At 37.8% G+C, this 22,039-nt stretch overlaps 3 protein-coding genes across 4 annotated transcripts; 2 read left to right on the top strand and 1 right to left on the bottom strand.

Annotated features, from left to right (window-relative positions):
* The first annotated feature begins 764 nt into the window (after positions 1-764).
* LOC102708600 (uncharacterized protein At2g23090-like) lies at positions 765-2,579 on the top strand. Its single transcript, XM_006650171.3, has 3 exons — positions 765-1,025; positions 1,130-1,170; positions 2,068-2,579. The coding sequence occupies exons 1-3, from the start codon at positions 953-955 to the stop codon at positions 2,185-2,187; spliced, it is 234 nt and encodes a 77-aa protein (XP_006650234.1). The 5' UTR covers positions 765-952; the 3' UTR covers positions 2,188-2,579.
* Positions 2,580-7,877: 5,298 nt separating this feature from the next.
* On the top strand, positions 7,878-10,335 carry LOC102708318 (leucine-rich repeat protein 1-like). The gene is made up of 6 exons (XM_006650170.3): positions 7,878-8,286; positions 8,787-8,858; positions 8,954-9,097; positions 9,436-9,507; positions 9,594-9,665; positions 9,981-10,335. The coding sequence occupies exons 1-6, from the start codon at positions 8,069-8,071 to the stop codon at positions 10,048-10,050; spliced, it is 648 nt and encodes a 215-aa protein (XP_006650233.1). The 5' UTR covers positions 7,878-8,068; the 3' UTR covers positions 10,051-10,335.
* Positions 10,336-10,399: 64 nt separating this feature from the next.
* Positions 10,400-20,792, bottom strand: LOC102705897 (transcription initiation factor TFIID subunit 4b-like). Of its 2 annotated transcripts, XM_015835236.2 has the most exons (15): positions 20,658-20,792; positions 20,413-20,551; positions 16,910-17,349; positions 16,699-16,794; positions 15,857-16,462; positions 15,660-15,776; positions 13,918-14,036; positions 13,744-13,831; positions 13,502-13,637; positions 13,362-13,417; positions 13,236-13,292; positions 13,005-13,151; positions 11,666-11,737; positions 11,349-11,580; positions 10,400-10,898 (listed from the first exon to the last, which is right to left on the bottom strand). In XM_015835236.2, exons 1-15 carry the CDS (start codon positions 20,691-20,693, stop codon positions 10,750-10,752), a joined length of 2,490 nt encoding a protein of 829 aa, XP_015690722.1. In that variant the 5' UTR covers positions 20,694-20,792; the 3' UTR covers positions 10,400-10,749. The 2 variants fall into 2 exon arrangements, with proteins under 2 accessions (XP_015690722.1, XP_015690723.1); XM_015835237.2 differs by lacking the exon at positions 15,660-15,776 and having other exon boundaries at positions 10,404-10,898.
* Positions 20,793-22,039: the final 1,247 nt, after the last annotated feature.

The raw sequence follows: 22,039 nt of genomic DNA, 5'->3' as shown, positions 1-22,039 counted from the left end.
TCTAATCTACCATATAGTGATAAAATATAGTAGAAATTTTATATAAAATATAAACTTGTATTAGAAACTTTGTATATATATGTCGACAAAATCTTTTTATATATTAGAAACTTCCTATAAAATATAAATTTATATGGTATATAGCTTCTATAATTATGTTATATATATATATGCAAAATTTATGACTATTTTTATATAAGAATTTTTTATTCATGTTAGATTGTGATAAAAGAACGTTGTTCGCTGGGATTTACAAATCTGACTAAATACTTCATTTTACATGTATTAGAAGATAAATCATAATTGCATTGTGACCGATGTGTGTCTTTAAAAATATTCTGTTTAGTATATCTTTAGTATTTAGTATAGACATGTATTAATAGCATGTTGGATGGTACACAATGACCATGAAATTTATTTGGTAGACTATAAAATATGATTATGGGTAAACAAAATTATGCAATGTCTGAGACAAACTTTATTTCAATCCAAAAAATTTTTATTATTAAATATCAACATATATATGTTTAATATATTACTTGAATCGAGTTAAGGTGAAATTGGATTATTAAGAAAATTATGTTAACTAACAAAATTAATAATATATGAATGAAAATATTACGACCCTGTGGCGTTAGCATGGATATATTGTGTATTACTGGTCGCTCTTTTTTTTTCATATTTTTTCTGGTATCGATACAAGATAGTAGACGGCTGAGATCCCTCGGCAAGTCGACAAGCCCGAAAACAAGGCACCGGCGCACCACTCCGTATTAAAAAAAAAAAAAAGCGCTCCTCCCACTCGGCGTTCCCCCACCTTCGGTCTGCCATCCCCCAAATCCTCCCGGCCCGTGAACCACAAACCGAGGAGCAGCAGCGGCGCGGGGGCGGGGGCGGGGGCGGCCGCCGGGAGCGAGCTCGTGAGTACGACCGTCTCTCGCAGGCGCCGACGATGGGGGGCGGCAACGGGCAGAAGGCCAAGATGGCCCGCGAGCGCAACCTGGAGAAGGCCAAGGGCGCCAAGGGTCCGTCCCTCGATCTCTCTGCTGCTCTCCTTCCTTCCTTTCTTGCACTTACCCCGGCAGTCGTTGAGTTTGATGGATCTGTGGTTTCCCTTGTGCCTGCGCAGGGAGCCAGCTTGAGACCAACAAGAAGGCCATGAACATCCAGGTATGCCCTCCAGATCCGTGCTATTTGATATGTGTTTACAGTCTTCCTGATTCATGAAATCATACCTAGGTAGGTTGATAGGGGGGGTCATGTCAGTTTCTTGGGTTGATGTATGCTCTTGTAACTTCACTTGGCTTCTCTACTGGAAGCAGGATGAATTTTCGTCGGTACAGTATGGGTGTTTAAGTTGTCTTTTCTTTTCTAACAAGATCGTGATAACTTTACTTTGGTCTATCTGCATTCTTTCTTGGTTCCCAATTCTAATCTTCGATTGGAATGTAAAAATTGGATGGACTGTAAAGATTTTGACAACGAACCCCGTGGATGTGTCTTTGATCTGTTAAATTAACTTCAATTATATGGGCCTCACCTCCCATTAAATGCTGCCTTGCCACTTGACTGGTCCACCAGCAACTTATTGATACATCACGCTGCCTGCGTGTTAGTAAAGCATTAGCTTGAACATGCCCTTAAAGTGAAAAAATATTAGCTTCAATGGTTTTCTGTTCGTGCTGAAGCTGCAGGGTAGTTGATTATGTACCATTTTTTCTGAATAGCTGAGTGATTTTTTTATAACTATTCAAGGGTACAAACAAATGAATTAACTATTATAAAGTAAAAAATGGATTTAAAACATTTTTCTAAAAAAAACGCATAGAGAATCTTTTCTATGAGAATCACACCATTTAGAAGTCTGGGAAACACATACATTAATCCCTTCATCCAAAAAGAACATTCAATCAATTACCTTGTCGAGTACTGCTTGTTGAAGATGTGATTACATAACTGAGCTCTCAAAACCTATGTACATATGTCTAGCAAATTTGTTTACCATTGGTTGCATATTGTGGCAAGCTGGTTTCAGTTTACTGATTGTTTTGATGGACATGATTACAGTGCAAGGTGTGTATGCAAACATTCATGTGCACAACATCTGAAGTGAAATGCCGGGAGCATGCAGAGGCTAAGCATCCAAAGACAGATGTCTACCAGTGCTTCCCCCATCTCAAGAAATGAAGGCACGCATCAGCAATCAGTATCATGGTCATGGAATCCAGAAAAATGTGAAAGTTAATGTTTGTGTTGGTTGCCATCAGTACAGGGGCTTCTCTCTACTGATGGAGCTCCTTCCTTGTTGTTTGCTACCATCTGATCATGCGTCCTGTCCTATGTTATTCTACATAAGAAAGTGATGTGGTGTCCAACGAATTTATTGTCTGCTGTTAAACCAGATTCATTGTCAGAGCAATGAGTTTCTTATGCAAACACTTAACTGATCATGAGAATTCTGTGCCAATTTGCATGAGCATGTACTCTAGAATTCATTTTGCATAGTTTTCTGTAGTTCAGTCACATGGTATTCAACCTTTAACTGAGTATCAAATGAAGAGGGCATATTGTTTGACCAATCAAAGCCTCACTATTCCTGCAGTCATTTGTTTGTTTCTTCTTGGTAAAAACCAGAGGTTCATTCACAGCAATATACCAATATCATACTTCATGCCTTCTATTTTTTGCAGGGTTTTCAGTAACTTAAATTCAGTTTGTTGCTCTCGTTTCACGCATGTGTTATTTAATACTGTGTGATTTTGTTTACATTGAACTGCTTAATGTTTATCTGAGCTTTGAGAATATACATTTGCATTTACATTGGAATTCCAGTCGAAGTCAACATCGTTTGGTAAAGGAGCCTTAACTTGCTGTGAAGTGAGTTCTTTCTGATTATAATTTTCCATTGTAATTTCTCCAATTTTAAGATCCATTGGACGATAGGCATTACTTCGGTTTCTTTGGTTTGGGCATCGCGAACACGTAAATAAGTATAGTGTACAGCTGGAGAATGTGGTGCCCGATTATCCAGTTGGACATTATGACCCGGATGTTAACTGACGAAGAACGTTTTGCTTTGCATTCAGTTGTAAAATAAATTCTTTGTAGTTCAAAATTAGACTAGAAAGATCAATATTTGACCTATGAACTTATTTTGGGACGGAGAGATATGAATTTATTATGAGACGGAGAGAGTAATTTTAGCCTGGTCTCTAACTCCTAAGAGCTGACAGCTCGAATGAGCGATACAATGAATCGACGATGCGTTGGACGAAACGAAGTGCTCATTTGTTTGCATACCTGATCTTTTTGCAGCTGTGACATGACATTGCTGGGCCAAATCCTCTACTAAGCTGGGTTAGGTTAACCAAATCCTGCTTGATACATAGCATCTCTGCGTCAGAGAGCACCGGGGAGTTAGAATTCCAACCTTTCCAAATTGTCAACAAAGGAGTGCAAAATTCAAGCACTATGTAGGAGTATAATGTGTGGGAGTGTGCTCTTTTACCTTCCTTCCCTTTAGTGGTTGAGCTGAACTTCGCTTCCTCAACGGATCAATTATTCATGCTTTATAAAGATGGCAATCCCATTACCATGGAAAAATAATCTATGTCATATCATTAAATGCTAGTAGTTGTAAGATTTCCATATTTGATCGATATAATCATCACAGTGTACATTTTAGTAAGCACATTACTACTTCACATCCTGTAGTATTAGATGAAACCTAGTTAGAAATCCTAGATGAATTTTCTACTTCATCAATTTGCACAAAAGTTAACCCATCTTTTTTCTACAGTCAGTGCTTAAGCTAGAATTACATATGGCCACTCTGGTAGGTTAGCATGCATTCCAGTGGGAAGTTGAAACCACTCTACAAAATATGTTTAGAGGCAATCAGACATACAAGGACACACAAGAGTACAAGATAGTGTTCTTGATCGGAAGCAAGCAGTATTACAGCAGTATTGGCACTTACCGTTTTCTCTCCTGTCAAAATCTATTGGTTGTTAGGGGTTGTTTAGATAGGGGTAAACTTTTTAGCCCATGTCATATCGGATGTTTGGACATTAATTTGAAGTATTAAACATAGACTAATAAAAAAATAATTTCATAAATAGAGCTAATCCGTGAGACGAATTTTTTTGAGTCTAATTAATCCATAATTAGCAAATGTTTACTGTAGCATCACATAGGCTAATCATGAATTAATTAAGCTTATTAGGTTCATCTCGTGAATAGTCCAAAATTATAAATGAGTTCTATTAATAGTCTACGTTTACTATTTATAATAAATGTCCAAACATTCGATGTGACTAGAGACTAAACTTTAGTCTCCAGAAATAAACGCCTCCTTGTTCAATGAAACTGCTTGCAAAATGGATAGAGATGAACGACTTGCGGTCAAGTAAGAATAATCTTAGGTGGTGTTTAGTTGCCAAAATTTTTAGTAAAAACATCACATCGAACGTTTGACCGGATGTTAGAAGGGGTTTTCGGACACAAATAAAAAAACGAATTTCACAGCTAGCCTAGAAACCGCGAGACGAACCTTTTGAGCCTAATTAATCCTTCATTAGCACATGTTGGTTACTGTAGCACTTATGACTAATCATAAACTAATTAGGCTCAAAAGATTCGTCTCAAGATTTCTTCCATAACTATGCAATTAGTTTTTTTGTGCATCTATGTTTAATTAGATGTCCAAAAATTCGATGCGATGTTTTTGAAAAAAAAATTAGAACTAAACAAAGCCTTAGGGTGAGGATAAACGGCCAGGGGTGAACAGATCTGTCAGAAATATTCCATGGTACCGATATACAGATTTGATATTTCTGTCTTCAGTTGACTGGCTGTTCACTATAGCACTAATTCTGTTCAGCTAGCTGGATTCCCAGAAAGACTAGCTAAGAGTCTTCTCTTCACGGTTAAGGTTGTTGTCTGATGATAATCGCAAATGTAAGGGTGTTTGATTACCGGCCGTACTTTAATATAATTGGCTTTGATTGCTCTGATCTTTTGATGAGTCGATGATAACTACCATATAGAAACCATATAACCGTATTAGACGTTATTATGTTATATATTAACGATCGATACACATCTACCTATGTTGCCGTTTGAAGACAAAGCATGATAGCAGGTGGATTAATTGGATTTTAGAATATAGACACCTTGATTTTGATCCTCTTTAGCTGACCTATGATATGAGCAACATTTATTTTAAGAGTAGCAATGGCCACATTATCTTTCCCTTCTCATTGTTTTTTTCTTTTTTTTATATGGTGCTCTTTGCTCATAGCGAATTCAAAAAATGTCTACATAGCAAAGTTCATCTTTAAGACCGAAGCGTCACTTTGAGATGCATGGATTTTATAGGATTTCCAAAAAGGTGGTTTAATTCCTCCTGTTTTGCAAAATATTTATGTCCTTTCACGAGTCAAGTCAAGCTGCATATGTAAGATTATCTAGTCTTGGCTAAATTCATCAATTGATAAACGTATATAAATTATATATGTATTTAGATTTATTAGCATCGATATAAATCTAGGCAAGACTAATGTGGTGTTTGGGACAAGTAACTTATTTTTAGTTCCTTGTCCCATCGAATGTTTAGACGCTTATTATAAATAGTAAACGTAAACTATTAATAAAACTCATCTATAATCTTGACTAATTCGTGAGACGAATCTATTGAGCCTAATTAATCTATGATTAACCTACGTGATGCTACAGTAAACAAGCTCTAATTATAGATTAATTAGGCTTAAAAAATTCGTCTGACGGTTTACCACTCATTTATGAAATTAGTTTTTTATTAATATATATTTAATATTTTAAATTAGTATCTAAACATCCGATATGGCATTGGGGCAAGAGTACTTTAGTTTGGCAGGTGCCTTCTCTTTTCGTCGCAGCACGTTCTGCATGTCGGGGAGAGTGAGAGACGCACATCACATACAGTAACAAGTAGTACGAACATCTCAACATAATAGTGATGGGGTAGGGTGGCTCCAGAAAAGATTTGGCTTTCCACTGGGGTGGAATATGTAAAAAAACCTCATGACTTTGAATATTTCTTGGTGGGTCCCACGTATGGCCCACACCATACGCGCAGAGGAAGAACGCCAATACCACGGCAAAACGACTGAGTGCTTATGGGACCCACTTTCCGCAAATTGTCATGTCCACTCCATCAACTACCTTTTCCCCCTTTCTCTACGTATAATAAAAATTCAATTCAACATTTTTTTGTTTTCTTAAATACATTCGTCCATTCAAATTACTATGTAAACATGAGAAGGATTATTGTAGCACACGCAAAACCCAAATACATCTTACCGGGAAAAAAGAAGTTGCTTCGACCATCAAAGTTCTAAGGTTGTGTTCTTCTGATGAAGAAAAATAAAACATTATTTGATTTTTATAATTATTTAATGGTATAAATTATGAGATTAACTAGTATAAAATAGAAAATTTATTCTAGAAACCGAGTTATAATATGGAAATAATCTACAGACGTGGCCCTAATATGAGTATGAAATATAGGTGCATTTTTGTGATTCACATATAGGGTTGAGAAGGTAAAAAGTCCAACTTGCATTTTGCAAAAGCCAAATTAGATATGACTAATAACATGGAATGAAAAAAATTAGATATGCCTAATTATAAATAAAACTTTTATATACGTATTCTTAGTTATCCAAAAGTCAAAGCTGAAAAATAAACTTTAATAAAAACCCCTAAACTAACTCTAAAATTTAAAGTTAAAATTTAAATTTTGGCTTATAAATATAAGCAAAAACGAAAAATAGAGCATACGGATTGCAAATTATTTGGCTAGTTGAGCGACTGTCGGGCATAGCCCCAACCATTCGAACTTACAACTCAAAACATTTCATTTTATTTGATATAAATTAGTAAAAAGTCCTCCATCTTTTCACTTATACTTATACTTATAGTTTAAATTTTAAATTTTAAAATATTAATTTGAAGTTGATTTTAAGATTTCTTTAAAACACATATAAAAATATTTATTAATAAATTAATTGTGATCATTAATAAGCGGTTTCACGTATGGATGTTATAATTTATAAGCAAACTCCTGTCATGCCTAGGGATGGCAATTATGCCCGTTTACCCGTGGATAAAAACCCTAATAGGGTCAGGTTTGTTCCCTATTTAATACCCGCGGGTATTTATTGGGTCAAACTAGTACCCAATGGGTAATCGGGTACGGGTATGGGTTGGTACTACTCATACCCGCTTCGCCCGTTTACCCATATATAAGATTGACAGGTGGGCATTTCTGTATGCGAACATTTTAAGTATTTTGTTTGAGAATTCTATTTATTGTATTGAACTATGCCATTTGAATTTAAGTTGGATTGTTGAACTATATGCATTTAGTCTCATGGGTTGTGGCTATTATATACAAATTTAGTCTTGTACTCTTATGGTTGTTATATTCAATTGTGGTTGACTATCTGTCAACCTATAGTACCCACGGATATACCCGCGGGTATCTTGTACCTGTCTAGGGGCGGGTATATTTGCGGGTATACGGCACCCGTGGATAACGGGTATGGACGGATTTTATATCCGTAACATAGTAACGGGTATACCCACGGATATAGTTTCGGGTGACGGGTACAGGTACGGATAGTTAGTATCTATGCCCGTTGTGCCCGATTGCCCTCCGTAGTTTATAAGCAAACTGACGAGTCTGGAAAACTTCCTCCTCTGGGGTGAACCTTGCAAAAATGCATCCTGTTTGTTCCTGGTCCAAGTTTGACCGTGGACTAGCACTCAGCCTCCCAGTATTGAAGTGTTGACCGCAACCCCAACCTTTGCAAAAATTTCCACCGCCCACCACCACCACCACCACCGGCAGCTACAAGCTTCCCCTTCCTCTCTTCTTCCTCCGGACTCCTCCTCCCCCGTCCGAAGCCTCGCGGCTTTGTTCTTCCTCCACCAACCAGCTCGCACCGCACCACACCAGGGCCCTGACCGTGAGGCGTGAGAGCGCGCGCGCGGAGCCTCTCTCCTCCTCCAGCCCTGTTCTGATATGGAGATGGCCCTGGTTTCCGCCGGCGCCGTTGCCCTCCTCGTCGTGCTCCTGGCGGCGCCGGCGCGGGCGTCCAACGAGGAGGGCGACGCGCTGTACGCGCTGCGGACGAGGCTGCTGGACCCCAACGGCGTGCTGCAGAGCTGGGACCCCACCCTCGTCAACCCCTGCACCTGGTTCCATGTCACCTGCGACCACGCCAGCCGCGTCGTCCGCCTGTGAGCTCCCTCCCCCTCTCTACGCCGGCGACCCTTCCTTCTCCCTATGCGAATGACCGATTCCTTATTGGTGTTCTTCTTGTTTCTTGCTTGTTTGATTCTGGAAGCTGTCAACTGTGCATGTTGTGATGAATGATTGGGGTTCAATTATCAACTATACTAAACTGATAATAAGTCGTTTAGTAGGCAAATCGTCTAGCGCTAACTAATTAAGAAGTCGATTGAACGCGTCAAAAATCAACTCTTGGGTTCAAGATCTCGATGCACGAACTGTTCAAAGATAAGCGGGTCAACTACTCAACTCACGATTTGCGGGCTAGTCTTCCACTGGTTGAGTTCCTTCTCGTTCACGAATTTCTAGTTTTGCTGCCGGTGAAGCAATAATCGCATCATTCTCTTCTTCAAAGGGTGTAATTCGATGTATTTTTGGTTAAATGATTGCACGCTAAATCCTTAATTAGCGATTTGGTCATTGTTTTTAATTGTGGTTAATGTTTCAGGGATTTAGGGAACTCCAACATCTCCGGCTCCATTGGTCCTGAGCTTGGCCGTCTTGTGAACCTTCAATACCTGTATGTGCATGTAAATTGAAGTTTTTTCTGCTCAAATGGGGGAAAGGGATATATGACCATGATTTAATCAGTAAAAATCATATTTTGATTTGCAGGGAGCTCTACAGAAATAATCTTGATGGCGAGATCCCAAAAGAATTGGGCAATCTCAAGAATTTGATCAGTTTGGATCTGTATGCCAACAAGCTTACTGGGACAATCCCCAAGTCGCTTTCCAAGCTCAGCTCGTTGAGATTCATGTATGTGCATCACCTGATTACAGCTCTAGCTTACCCTGAAGCCATGACATGTCTAATGCAAATAAATGATCCATAAATCCAAATACCGCGACTCTTATGATCATGATTCTTCAACTGATATGAAATCCATAAATCTCTGGTCATTTTGTTTTATCCATGGTTAAGTAGTTCTTTTTTTTAAAAAAAAATAATATGCCAATGCGCATTACAGTAGCAACTTATATGAAAAGAAACATGAATGAAAGAAAGTACGCTTCAAACCTTCAACTCATAATTCATATTTGGCATTTGCACAATGTTTTGTATGCTACAGCTGAATGCTTGGTTTGTTATATCAGGCGTTTGAACAACAACAAGCTAGCTGGATCAATTCCAAGGGAGCTGGCCAAACTATCCAATCTGAAAGTCATGTGAGTATAAAATTATATGTATCGAACTTAGTTATTTCCTGGACTCTCTATGGTTACTGATTGGTATAAGTTCTTGTGGAATTCAGTGACTTGTCTAACAATGACATCTGTGGAACTATTCCTGTTGACGGTCCTTTCTCAACCTTCCCTCTTCGAAGGTATACCTTAAAGTTAATTATTGTTTAAAATGCATTAGGATGAATTTGATGCTTGACCAAAACAGATATATGTTATTCATTTCTCACCTTGTGCATTGACATGGCATTTGTTATTTGTATTGCTTAGGTTTGTTAGAATTATTTCAGTAGAAAAAAGTTTGTTTAGATGGTAAACATTCTCTGCTAACGAGAGAAGATTACATTGTTTAATTTAAATATCAGATCATTATTTTGCTAGATTGTATCGTCCATTACCGCTAGACCTTTGACATAACTGGTACCATGAAAGGCTTACTCATCTCTTATCCTTTTCAGCTTTGAGAATAACAGCAGGCTCAACGGCCCAGAGCTGCAAGGTTTGGTTCCGTATGACTTTGGATGTTAAGCTCCATGTTGGTGCACAAGTAGAACAACAATATGCATGTCGTCCGTTGATAAATGGAATGGAATATAGTAGTACAAATAGGAAAGCTAGCATGAAAGTCGTAAGTTCATATATGCAGCAGAGCTGCAGAGCTGAAGGGGATTATGGGATAATGTACCCAGGCAGCATAACCAAAGAATGTATTCAGAGAAGTTTTACTTATTCATGATACTGCTATTATTATATGTATGTAAATTGTAAGCTGTTTTACTGCAGTGCTTGTATCTTGGGTGATACAGATCCTAGTGACAAATTCTCTCAACGGTTGAAATACCAGCATTGCATGGTAAAAGAAAAAATCAGAATACATGAAAGTAATGTAATTATTCTAAGGGAAAGAAACAAGCCAACTCCATCAGCTAACCAGCTTGATGCTATTTATCATATCATGCCTACAAAGGAAGCGATTACAATATTATTCATAAAATAAAAGAACACATATGCACAATATTCTTGTTTTAAAAAATGGTTGCTCTAGAAAGGCGATGATGCTGGTTCACTACTGATTGCTAAATCCTGCAAAAATGATTTATCAACCAATCAAACCCATCGCTTGGTAAATGACTCGTCTCCTATCAACCATTCTACTCAATACAATGCCACCAAGAGCACAAACAAAAATTGAACATTGCAACCAGAAATGCAATGATTATACTGGAACTATTTCGGAGATGATTCTGTTGATCTCCCATATAGCTGGAACAGCAAAGAGGATTTCAACATCTGAGGTTCCCTCTCAAGCGCAGCGATCACATCCTTCACCGTAATGCTCCGTGTCACTTTTACATGTGATGACCTTCTGACACCACCTAGTGAAAGAGGTACAAAACTTTAGGGTAAAAAACGTCTAAATGTAAGCCATGGCATAATGGGTGTGGCCCTTATCTATATGAAGTTTTGGTCTACCATTTTACAGTGAGCACTGTCTACTGGAAAATGGTTCACATGATAACCGGATACAAGGTGATCCTGTCCTCTTAACAGCTCACAGTAAACAACCTCATGCTCTACACACCATCCAATTACGCGTACCATGTAGGTAATGCAAAGTCCTTTTAGTATGTACGTCAAAGAACATATGTCGACCATTTTTTTTGGGCATGGATACATTATTAAATGTTGATAACCAAAACATTTAGACTACTCCCACCCAACCATCAAGTGGATTTGTTCAATTAAGTAGCCTTATGCACATTGGTTACTACTACAAAGAACAGTAAAAGGTTAAGAGTTTATCAGGCCCAAGCATTGAAAATAACCTGTTTTTTCAAATTCCTGCTGTTCTCTTGAGCCTTTTCCAGGTCTTGGTGAAGACTTGTGAGGTAACATGTTACCCGGCATGGAACTAGAAGAACCATCACCTCCTTTGCTCTGTTTGTTTTGTTCAGCTATCAACTGCCACCTTGAAAACATGTCATCTCCGCCTGCTGCAACTCGTGCAGCAGCATTTGCAGCTGTTGTTCTCATTTTATCATCTTCTGCCTTGTAGGTCTGCAAGATATGAAAATTATCGACATCCATTGCATGTATATGTGCAACTGTGCAGGTATCACCTGACTAGTGAAAAGACACTAACCTTAGCATGCTTTGATGTGCTACGGTTCTCATTCTTGTCCTTCTCTGAATCAGCCACAGCATTGTCATCTCCCTGCATTTGAAAACATGATCTTTAATTGAACGGCACAAATCATAAGTACTAAAATTCTGAAACTCAGGCCCACATTATTCCAATCAACATTATTCAGATAAAGGAAAGAGCTTGTACACTAATACTTGAGGATTATTTGTCGCACAAAATAAACACCCTGGCAACCTGTAAAAGGAGAGGGAACACAAATGGACAATGGAGACTAAATCAACTGGAGATCCTTAGTTTACCCCTCACATGCTAAAGCCTTTGATAGCTTTGATCCACCTGACAGTTTCTCATAACCAATGTGAGCTGGATAGAATGGCCGTATCAGTTATGAGGACGAAAAGTGGGTTAGAAGTAGAGCGACAAGTAATTGTCAAATCCAGTTATTTGTAAAACATATTAGTAACTCAGTACATATGGTAACTTACATATGGTTGTGTGAAATCTACTAACATAACTAAAATAAACAAGGGACAATTGCAAATTTGCTACTGTTTTGACTTGTTATTACAGGCAGAACTACCACTAGAAAATTGCAAAAATACCACCAAAGCTGTCATTCGAGTGGCATCCTTGCAAAATAGAAAAAGCCAGTGGCAAATTTGCAAATGCCTTTAAGATGTACCTTACAATCCAACTTATCAGAAGATATGTGCAGAAACATTCCTTTATTTAACTGTCAAGTGTGACAGATCGATGACTTAGCACATGGGATTCAGACGCTACACAAAAAGCATTGACTGATTGAAGGTTGAGGATTACCCTACTTAACCAAAGATTGCAACTGTACATCCAAACTTACACATGTAATCGAATGCCAGAAGATGATGTAATTTAAAAGCCATGAGGATCCTTTTTGTAAGCAAATTCCATTACTAGATGTGCTTCATTTAACAAAGTGGTCATAGAAGATGTTTTGTATGCAAGAAGCTGATGAGATTGAACCTACCTCTTACCAAGAACACGCTGTTATTGTCTTCTGTAATTTGGTATAGGAATATAAAAGTATGAAGTGGTAACGGACCAACTTAAAAATCAGATACTAGTTAGCACATCTACTAGCCTGCTACCAAGAATGTTGATCATTCGGTAATGGCATTAGAGCAATTAGATTAATTGCCCCGATAAATACAACACTTGACAGTGGCACTTACTCTCTTCATAAGCATGTTGAATAAATGCTAAAGGAAGGAAAATTATCCTTATTTACGTCATGTGTATTGTACTATGTGTGAAAACATATACTGAAATTTAAGCTGAGACAGCATGCAGAACTTACATCATTTTGTTTCCTGATTCTTTCAGCATCTTCAGCCAGCTTTTTTTCCCACTGTTCTCTAGCTTCTCTGTTCACCCTCAAAATGTGACTACGAACATCTGAAGACAAAGGATAAATTCGATGTCTTGATTTTTCAAGATCAACCCTCTACACAATAGAAAGAACAAATATGAATTAGTATCTTCAGTAGAACGTTTATTTGGAAACGTCCATAAAATTAAGCCATCACACCTGTTTTGAAAGCCTTATTGCATTGCTTATGAATCCTCGTAACCGCTCTTCAACACACTGAATAAAAAGTATGTTATATCAGGAATAAACCAAATATGGAAATGCTGTTGCTAGACAATTTCTCACCATCGATAGACATCGATCAACATCACTGCCCATGCTCTTCAAATTGCATTTCCTCACTGCCAAAACACCAGCATTATAAAATAAAAGTATAAAAAGTGTCACTACCAAGTAAACTATTCTTGAAGGACAAAGGTATTAACTGATCTCAGCTAATCTTTTTGTCAAAGGGCCCTTCTGTAGGATGAGTTTTTCTTCTTCGAGTTGTACAACCTTCCGAGCAGCTTCTGAAACCCGACTCTCCTCCTTAGGAGCAGAGAAAAGTTGCTCCTCTTCTTCCTGGTAAAAATGGGAAGTTATGCAAGTAATGTTCACTTAATAATTAGTACTCCAAGGTACGCAGAAAGCAAACCATCAGAATAGAAGGACGTTAAGGAATATATACCCTCAAATTAACACCACTAACTGCAGTAACATCATTCAGCTGATCAATACTTTGATCATGATAACCTCCAGATGTCTTCTGCTTCTTGCTGGCATAATGGAAAAAGGCATCAGAAATCACAGAGCAATTATGATTACATTAAGAACAATAACTCAGAATAGGCACTGGATTTACCTAGATGGTGGAGGGGATGAGCCTAATGCATCCAAAGGTTTCTTCTGTCCAGCAGATGTCTTCTTTTGAGGTGTTTTAGAAGTTGCTGCAGGGGGAGGTGTTTGTGTGGCAGGTTGGATCTAATGATGCAGCAATATTGGTTAGAGTGTGACAATACTGTGCATCATATTGAAACACTTCTTAGACAACATAAAAAAATGTCAGTTAGCTGGCATGTAGCCAAATGGTTAGAGGTACAGATGGGCACCAAACCCAGTGAAGTTCTTGTCCTAGACCAGTTTTCAGAGTACACATGCATGTGCACTCAGTGGGCATGCACATACTAGACAGCTAGAATTCTGCGAGGTCTTCAGTTCTTCTGGCAATTTCCAAGCATGTATAGAGTATGTGTGTGCATGTGTGGGATGATGTGCGTGGTGTATGTAGAGTTGCATGCTCCTATGTACACTCTAAAAAATGATGAGAACCAGCAAGAAATAATAGAACAAAGCAAGCATGCATGCTTCTATGTACGTCATGAAAGGCATCAATTTTTCATTTTTCCAAAAGGCAGTTCTAGAGTTAAATATTAGCAGTTGGCAAAAAAGGTCAATAGTAATAAAAACACTTAAAAGAAAAACTAGAGCAAAATCACACAATTAATGAAATACTATCAACTACTTCTCAAATTCAAATGTCTTTCCTCCTGAACGATTCTCGAAACCTAATTGTTAATATGAACTAGTCCCTTCACTTTTTTTTTATTTGACGCCGTTGACTTTTGACTCTACGTTTAACTGTTCATCTTATTCAACAATTTTACATAATTATTAATTATTTTGTTATGATTTGATTTATTACTAAAGATACTTTAAGCATGACTTATAACTTTGCATATTTGCACAAAAAAATTTGAATAAGACAAACGGTCAAATGTAAATCTAAAAGTCAACAACGTCTAATAAAAAAACAGAGTATATGCTTGCAGTGACATGAGTTATCACTCTGAAAGATCTGGGAATAATCATATATGTTTCATGGAAAAAATATATAATTATATGGTTTTATTTTGAACAAACGCATGTAGCCTGGCAATCACGACGTCCAAGTATTTAATTGTGTATCACCTAAAATATGAGGGCTTACCTACACATGTTCAACTAATTATACATGTATAAGCAAGAGAATACTGATTTCAAACTTCTTAGCCAGAGAGGGAACCAAGAAATTTCGAGGTGCAAATAGCTTCCATAAAAAAAAACTAATGCTAGATATGTTTAACAATGGCCATCATTTGACCAGTTCCTCCTGCCTAGAAAACGCACTGGACTTTCTAGCTTCCAGTGCAAACATCCAGGACTTGTGAGCTTATAATTCTCAAACTACAATTCCCTCAGATCAATTCTATAATTCATCTAGTTGTCGCTCTAACATACACGGTGGGCATAATATCTTAAAGTTTGATGAATTATTACTAACCACAGTTACTACTGGCATATCTTAAGCAACATAATGTACAGACGAGTCTCAAATATGCAAATATAAACATATCAGCAAAGGCACACATACATTTAAATATATGGTTACAAGAGGATACCGTCAGAAGTTTGGCATTAGTAAGATCAGCACATTTGAGGATTTATGTGAAAATATACAAACAATTAGAATGCAAATTATTCAGCAGGATTCTATCCCCCAATTATATTGTTTTGTAATTGACTTATAAAGTGCAACAAGAAGAGCACACATATCAACATATATACCTGCATGTTTGGTTCTACTTGTGTGCCGTGAGATCGATAAGGCTGAGTTGAGTTTGTTGTGGTCAAAGATTTAGATGTGCTTGATGTGGATGTTTGGTTTTCAGGAACACCAGGACCCTTAGAACCAAAGGGTGTGTTAACTTGCATGCATGGAACCCAAAAGAAAAAAAAAAAAAACTCGTGCATAGAGCAGTTACCTTATTCATATGTTCTGTTGGAGTGAAAGACTTAGTTTTCTGCTCCTTGTTTGCTTGTTGCCATGGGGATAAATTAGTTTGCAATGTTGGTCGAGCTGCCATGCTCCCAGCCACTCCCTGGACTGATTGTCCTCTTTGACTGGATTCTGCAATTTGTGGTCTAAGTGGAACTACTGGACCTCCAACTGGTCGTGGAAATGGACGAGCATGAATATTATTTGTCCCAAGCACTGGTAAAGATGCTTGTGGACGCTGCACATGATGCTGCGTTGCTTGCACTGGAACTGAATGGATGTTGGGTGGGCGCCTGAGCATTTGCCCACCTTTCACATCTGACATGTTACCAGATTCGTTAACCTTTTGCAAATTACTTTCTGAAGATGGATAACCCATGTTACTTTGCATTTGGCCTGACAAAGAAGGTCGAAATGGAGGTGGTCTTGGGCTGTCAGTCGCTTGGTTTCCAGGAATGGAGTGAGCTGATGGATACGATTTTTGCTCGGCTCCTGAAATTGAACTGTTGGCAACACTCTGCTGATTGGAAACTTGACTTAACAAAGAATAATTGCTTGGATTTGTCTGAGGATTCCGTTGCCCATGAGCAGCCTGGAGCCAAACAAAAACAGAATAACTCCCAAGAAAAACAGGATTGTGATGGTATGAATAATAATAACAGTACAGACAGTGGTGAACTGGTGATAGATAAATTGACCTATTATCCCAAACAACAGATAGATTGACCTAACTTAAGCGCTAAATGAAAAATGTTAAGCAGCATTAATTGCCTGCATTTAAAGGAAAAGAGGTTATGTTAGACACTAACAAAGTGAAACTTTAGTTACCTGAACTTGATATTGTGCAGCGGCTTGTTTGAGCAACTTATCACCAACAATAGTCCTTACAACTTTCAGAAAGTGTTCCTTGCTGACTTCGTTTTTCTATTGAAAAGAAATGATATCTTTTATGTGATGAGAGTAGTTAAGTAATCTGTTATGCAATAAAATACTATTTTGATCTTTTTTAATTCAGCATAGTTAAGGAACAAATACCAACCCGTAACTTTGTAAAAATGGACTGAACTTGCATATCCTTGTCTTTGTCAAGGTAGCGTCTCAAAATCGGTATTAACATATGAAATGTAACAACAGGAGGTTTCCCCACTGCAGGAGCGCTATTAGTTTGACTTGTAGTTGGTGTTTGTTGACTCGTTATTTGTTGCAAAGGCTGCTTCTGACAAGCAATAGTTTGTTGAGAACTGTTTCCTGGCTCTTGCTTAACTTTTGGCTGGTCTTCTTTCTGGGAATTAGACTGAAGGTGTTTATTATCAGCATCTCCAGAAACCACTTCAGGTCTTGATAACTGTTCATTTGTATGATGCGAATGTTTCTGTTCCTGTTGATGGCTGTCCTCATTACCAATTTTATTCTTTACTGAATCTTGCCACTTTTCATGATTGTGGTTGATTATTGAGTTGCTCTCTTGAGGTACAAGACCTATATTTGAGGTCAAATTAGCATGCAATATGCCTCTAGAAGAAAAGATTGAACTATAAATTGAATACTTGATAAAAACTATCAAAGCATAACTAGGTTACCAAGAACATGCTAAGATTCTTTTCCTATGAGAGAAATACAGTGAATTGCTGAGATATTTGTTAAAGAAATATGTGAGGTATTTGATATGGCGAAGCTGTGTTAAAGTAGGCATGCACCAAGCAGGACTTTGGTCACATTTTAGTTGCAGAAACCTCCAGTTAAGCACTTTCAAATAAAGTGTATCATGTGCATCTTACCCTCGTAATCATATGAACACAATGTTATAGGAAGTTTCCGTTATCATTTGCATTGTATCTTTAGGCAGGATGAAGTAAAATATTTTGCAATTTCTACTTAGCCATTTGACATCTTGAATGGAAGTTTACAAGGTTTGAAACACTCTTCCCACAGATAACGTAGCTGGTTTGCAATATTAAAGTAAAATACATTGCTACATCTAAAGCTTGCGCAAGCTATTTGTCACCTGATAAGCAAACAGGCTACTTATGTGGCAAATTTTCTAGCTTACTTATTATAATTGTCAAAAGGGATGCCCTGTCAATGTGAAGTTGTTGCATGTTAAAACAGGCATGATTCAACCTACAAAACCATCGGCAAATTCAATGGAATAAAGTAATGCTCCCATCAGTCATAAATAATTGAAGTTTAGGACAAGATTTGGTCAATTTTTTTAAGCTTGGATCATCACTTCTCAACTGCTTAGTTTAAGAACAAAAAAATGATGTGTTGATCTGCTTTTGAAAAGTACTATCACAATATCATAAAGTTATTCCAATATATAAATTGATGGTTAAATTTGACTGAATCTTGTCCTAAACATCAAATATTTATGACCAGAGGGAGTAATCTTGAAAGCAACTTAGACTCTTAGAGAACTAGATTCAAGTAATTTAATACATATTGAGTTGTACGTCAGGCAAGGTAACCATACTACCCTTCGGTCCAAAATCCTTGGCACTGTGAGAAGTATTCGTGGGATGAAAATTTTGTTGCCCTAGAACTATAGTATCTCTGTTACTGTTAGAGAATGGAGCCAACTATCTTTTCCATTGACATTTCTAACTGCGTTCAAAACACATGCACAAAAGTTGTGTAAATATTATAAGTTAACCCAAGGTTTAAGAAAATACAGCAGAAGTCTGTCTTGTTATCTCCCAGTGGATCCTGCGTGCAATTGATTTAGACTGTTTTAGGGCTCGTGAGTTGCACAGGTCAGTGAAGTATGTGCTCTCTTTCTCATCTTTCAACAATTTTGGCATTATGTCATTTGATTAACAGCAATGGGAGTAACAAAGCATAGGATTTGTTTATTTATTGCCACAATGTTTTCCCAAAGCAAAGTGAGGTTATCCACATAACCTGGCGTTTTCTAAAACTCATATACAACTCACCCTTTTAAGTACTTGCATTAGTCAGGTGAAAGTTGGATGGGAATATTCATTACAAAACATGCTAACTTAATCTTATAATTATAGAAATACACATAGGTTGTGTTCTTTTCCAGCTAAAGATGAAAGATTAGCTGATTTTTGTGATAGCTATTTAATGGTGTAAATGATGGAATTAGCTACTACAAAAGTTAAACATCTATTTTAGAAAGGTAAGATGATGAACTTCTATATAGAAACTTTTTGCGAAAATTACACCATTTAGTGCATGCGAAAGCCGAGGAAAAATCTAAGAATAATCAGGGGAAAAAACACAGCCATAATGCATGGATGCCAAATAATATGATATAACAATTATCATCACATCTAAAAGTTGTATATGAAGTCATGAACACCTGATATCAATGCCTAGATATGAAAAGAATGCAATTGTTTTGCACAATCATGCAAAAACACACATCGACATGTATCCAGCAACATAAGAGTACACATATGAGAAACTCTAACAATTAATGGTCAAAGCTGACTAAGAGCTCCCGAATGCTCCATAGAGAAAGAGGAATCATAAACCTTGTGAATGAGGGGGTAAAGAATAAAGATCCATCCAAGGGAGGTCAAATAACAACAGTTTGAAGAAGATCCTAGGCCACAGAGATGACCAGCTGGGAGGACTAGGCATAGAATGCCAACCAAGAGAAAAACATATGGCAGGACTGAGACTACTCTGTAATTTCATTGATTAATCCAAAGATGACAAACATGTGATTATGTAGCTAGGAAATGAAGAAGGAACTCTAATGCAATCAATCAACAAAAGATAGGATTGTATCCAAAACTACACAAATACATTGATGTACAATTGTACATTGAACTGAATCTGCCAATCCTTGTCTCAGCTAGCCTGAATGGGCATGGGTGGCTGGAGATCTCGGGTGGCTGCGCACAGGCTAGTTCACAACAATGACAGAAAGCCTTCCATGATTGTAAGCTAAAATGAATTTATGGGCTACTGCTCCATTCTCCTATATTCAGGGCAAATTTCAAGAGTCTAAATGATTTCTCAAAATCAATAAACACATTCTTTTAAAATGAACCCTTACAAAGAGTTTGCTGCTATTTTCATTCAGTCAAAATAAAACCAGCAGAAAAGCTTTGTTTTCCTAACAAGCTATTCATCCCTTCAGTACTTTGAAACATGTTTCCTGTACTTCCACGATGAAATTTTCTATTCCCTTTGGGTCTCAATATGAAGAAAATCTGTCTTGACATTAGGGGAAGGACCTCAGAGATGAGAATCATGAGAAAGAGATAACCATTACAATTGGAAAAATTCATAGAAGGCTCATTTGTCTGAATTCCTAATATTTTGAACACTCTAGACCTAAAATTGCAAAACGGTAAGTCGAACATGGTAGCTGAGTTTTTTTTTTATGCCATGTGATAATGTTTGTTGATTTCACTATTCCCCGATTCCAAGAACAGCATTCTCCAACCCTCCACAGACACTGTCTGCTGGTACCTACAAACCCTCCCGGTTCTCCACAAGAGTAGAGGAATTCGATCCGAGAGAGGTAGAACAATCTCCTAGGGTTAATTAGGCCGGGAAACTCACCGGCGCCACGATCCAGCGGCTGCGAGGAGGAGGAGGAGGATGCCGCGGCGCTGGTGCTCGCGCTGCCGCTGCCCTCCACCTCGCGGTTGAGCGCCGCCGTGAAGGCCTCGACGTCGGCGCCCGAGTGCATGGTCTCGTCCTGCGCAACCCCCCCGCAAAAACAAGAAGAAGAGGAACCGCCATTTGAATCCCCAGACGAAGAATTCGAGAATGAGACGAGAGGCGGGTGGGAGAGGGGCGCGCACCACGTCGTCGTCGAGGAACCTTATGAGGGGATCCATGGCCGAAGCGAGGCCGCCGCTCCCTCTCGCCTCGCCTCGCCTCGCCGCGCCTTCTTCCCCCCTGTCGGCTCCAGGCTACTTTTCGAAGAAGGAAGGAAGGCCCCCTCGTTAGTTTGGCCTCATTCCGATACAGTGATCCAGGTTTTATGGATAGGATGATCTAATTTTTTGTTTGGTTAGATGGTTGGACATATTGAATTATTAATAAATAATAATATAAATTAATTATTATAGATTTTATCATAATTAATATAAATTATCAATTAAATATATCTATCATCATTAATTAACACTAATTTAAACTTGGTAATTACTAATTAATGTCAAAACAAGCTAATTATCACTAAACAATATAGTTCGCGAAGGTGGATGAGCTAATCCGGTCAATTTGGCCGGCTACACTCATCCAGCATCTTCATGAAATATTCTCTTTCTGGCCACCATATCCAGTTTCGTCCACGAACCAAACACATCAAAAACCTGGACGGCCATCTCCCATCCAGGCATATCCCACCAACCAAACACAGATGATCTCGCCGGTCGCCGTTACTATCTGGGCCTTCTTTTCATCTGCCGGAGGTTAATTCGGGTGCGTTTGGTTGGTGGTCAAGGTGGGATGGGATATGTCCATCTATATTTTTAGGGATATGATGATCCAGATTTATGTTTGGTTAGATGGATGGGACGATCCAATATTTTGTTTGGTTGGATAGATGAGGATGGATGGGACGAGCATATTTAATTACTAATAAATAATACTATTAATTAATCAACATAAATATTATCCTAATTAGTACAAATTAACAATGAAATATATCTCTCATCATTAATTAACACTAATTTAAACTTGTTAATTACTAATTAATAACAAAACATGCTAATTATCACTAAACAATTACTAATGAACAACGTTAGTGAAGGTGGATGAGCTTATCCAGCCAATTTGGCCGGATACACTCATCCAGCATCTTCATAGAATATTCCTCTCCTGGACCACCCTATCCAGCTTCGTCCGCAAACCAAACACATCAAAAAGCTGGGCGGTCATCTCCCATCTAGAGAAATCCAGCTAACCAAACACACCCTTACTTACAACACAGGCCTTCTCAGTTTTTCATTTTCTATTTACTACTTCCTCCGTTTTATATCTTAACACTTTCTAGCATTATCTAAATTTATTAGTTGATGAATATATATAATTTATATATATATATTTATTAGTATTCATATAAATCTAAACAAAGCTAAAAAGTCTTACATTATGAAACAAAGGAAATATTCATATTCCCTCTATCCCATCATAACTATTTTTTTCTCTTATCTATAATATAAGTCAAGCATGCAAG

This window comes from Oryza brachyantha, chromosome 3, assembly GCF_000231095.2.
Source record: "Oryza brachyantha chromosome 3, ObraRS2, whole genome shotgun sequence".
In the NCBI taxonomy this organism is placed as follows: Eukaryota; Viridiplantae; Streptophyta; class Magnoliopsida; order Poales; family Poaceae; genus Oryza; species Oryza brachyantha.
Note: the sequence above shows the minus strand (reverse complement) of the source record. Positions and strands in the feature narration are given on the sequence as shown.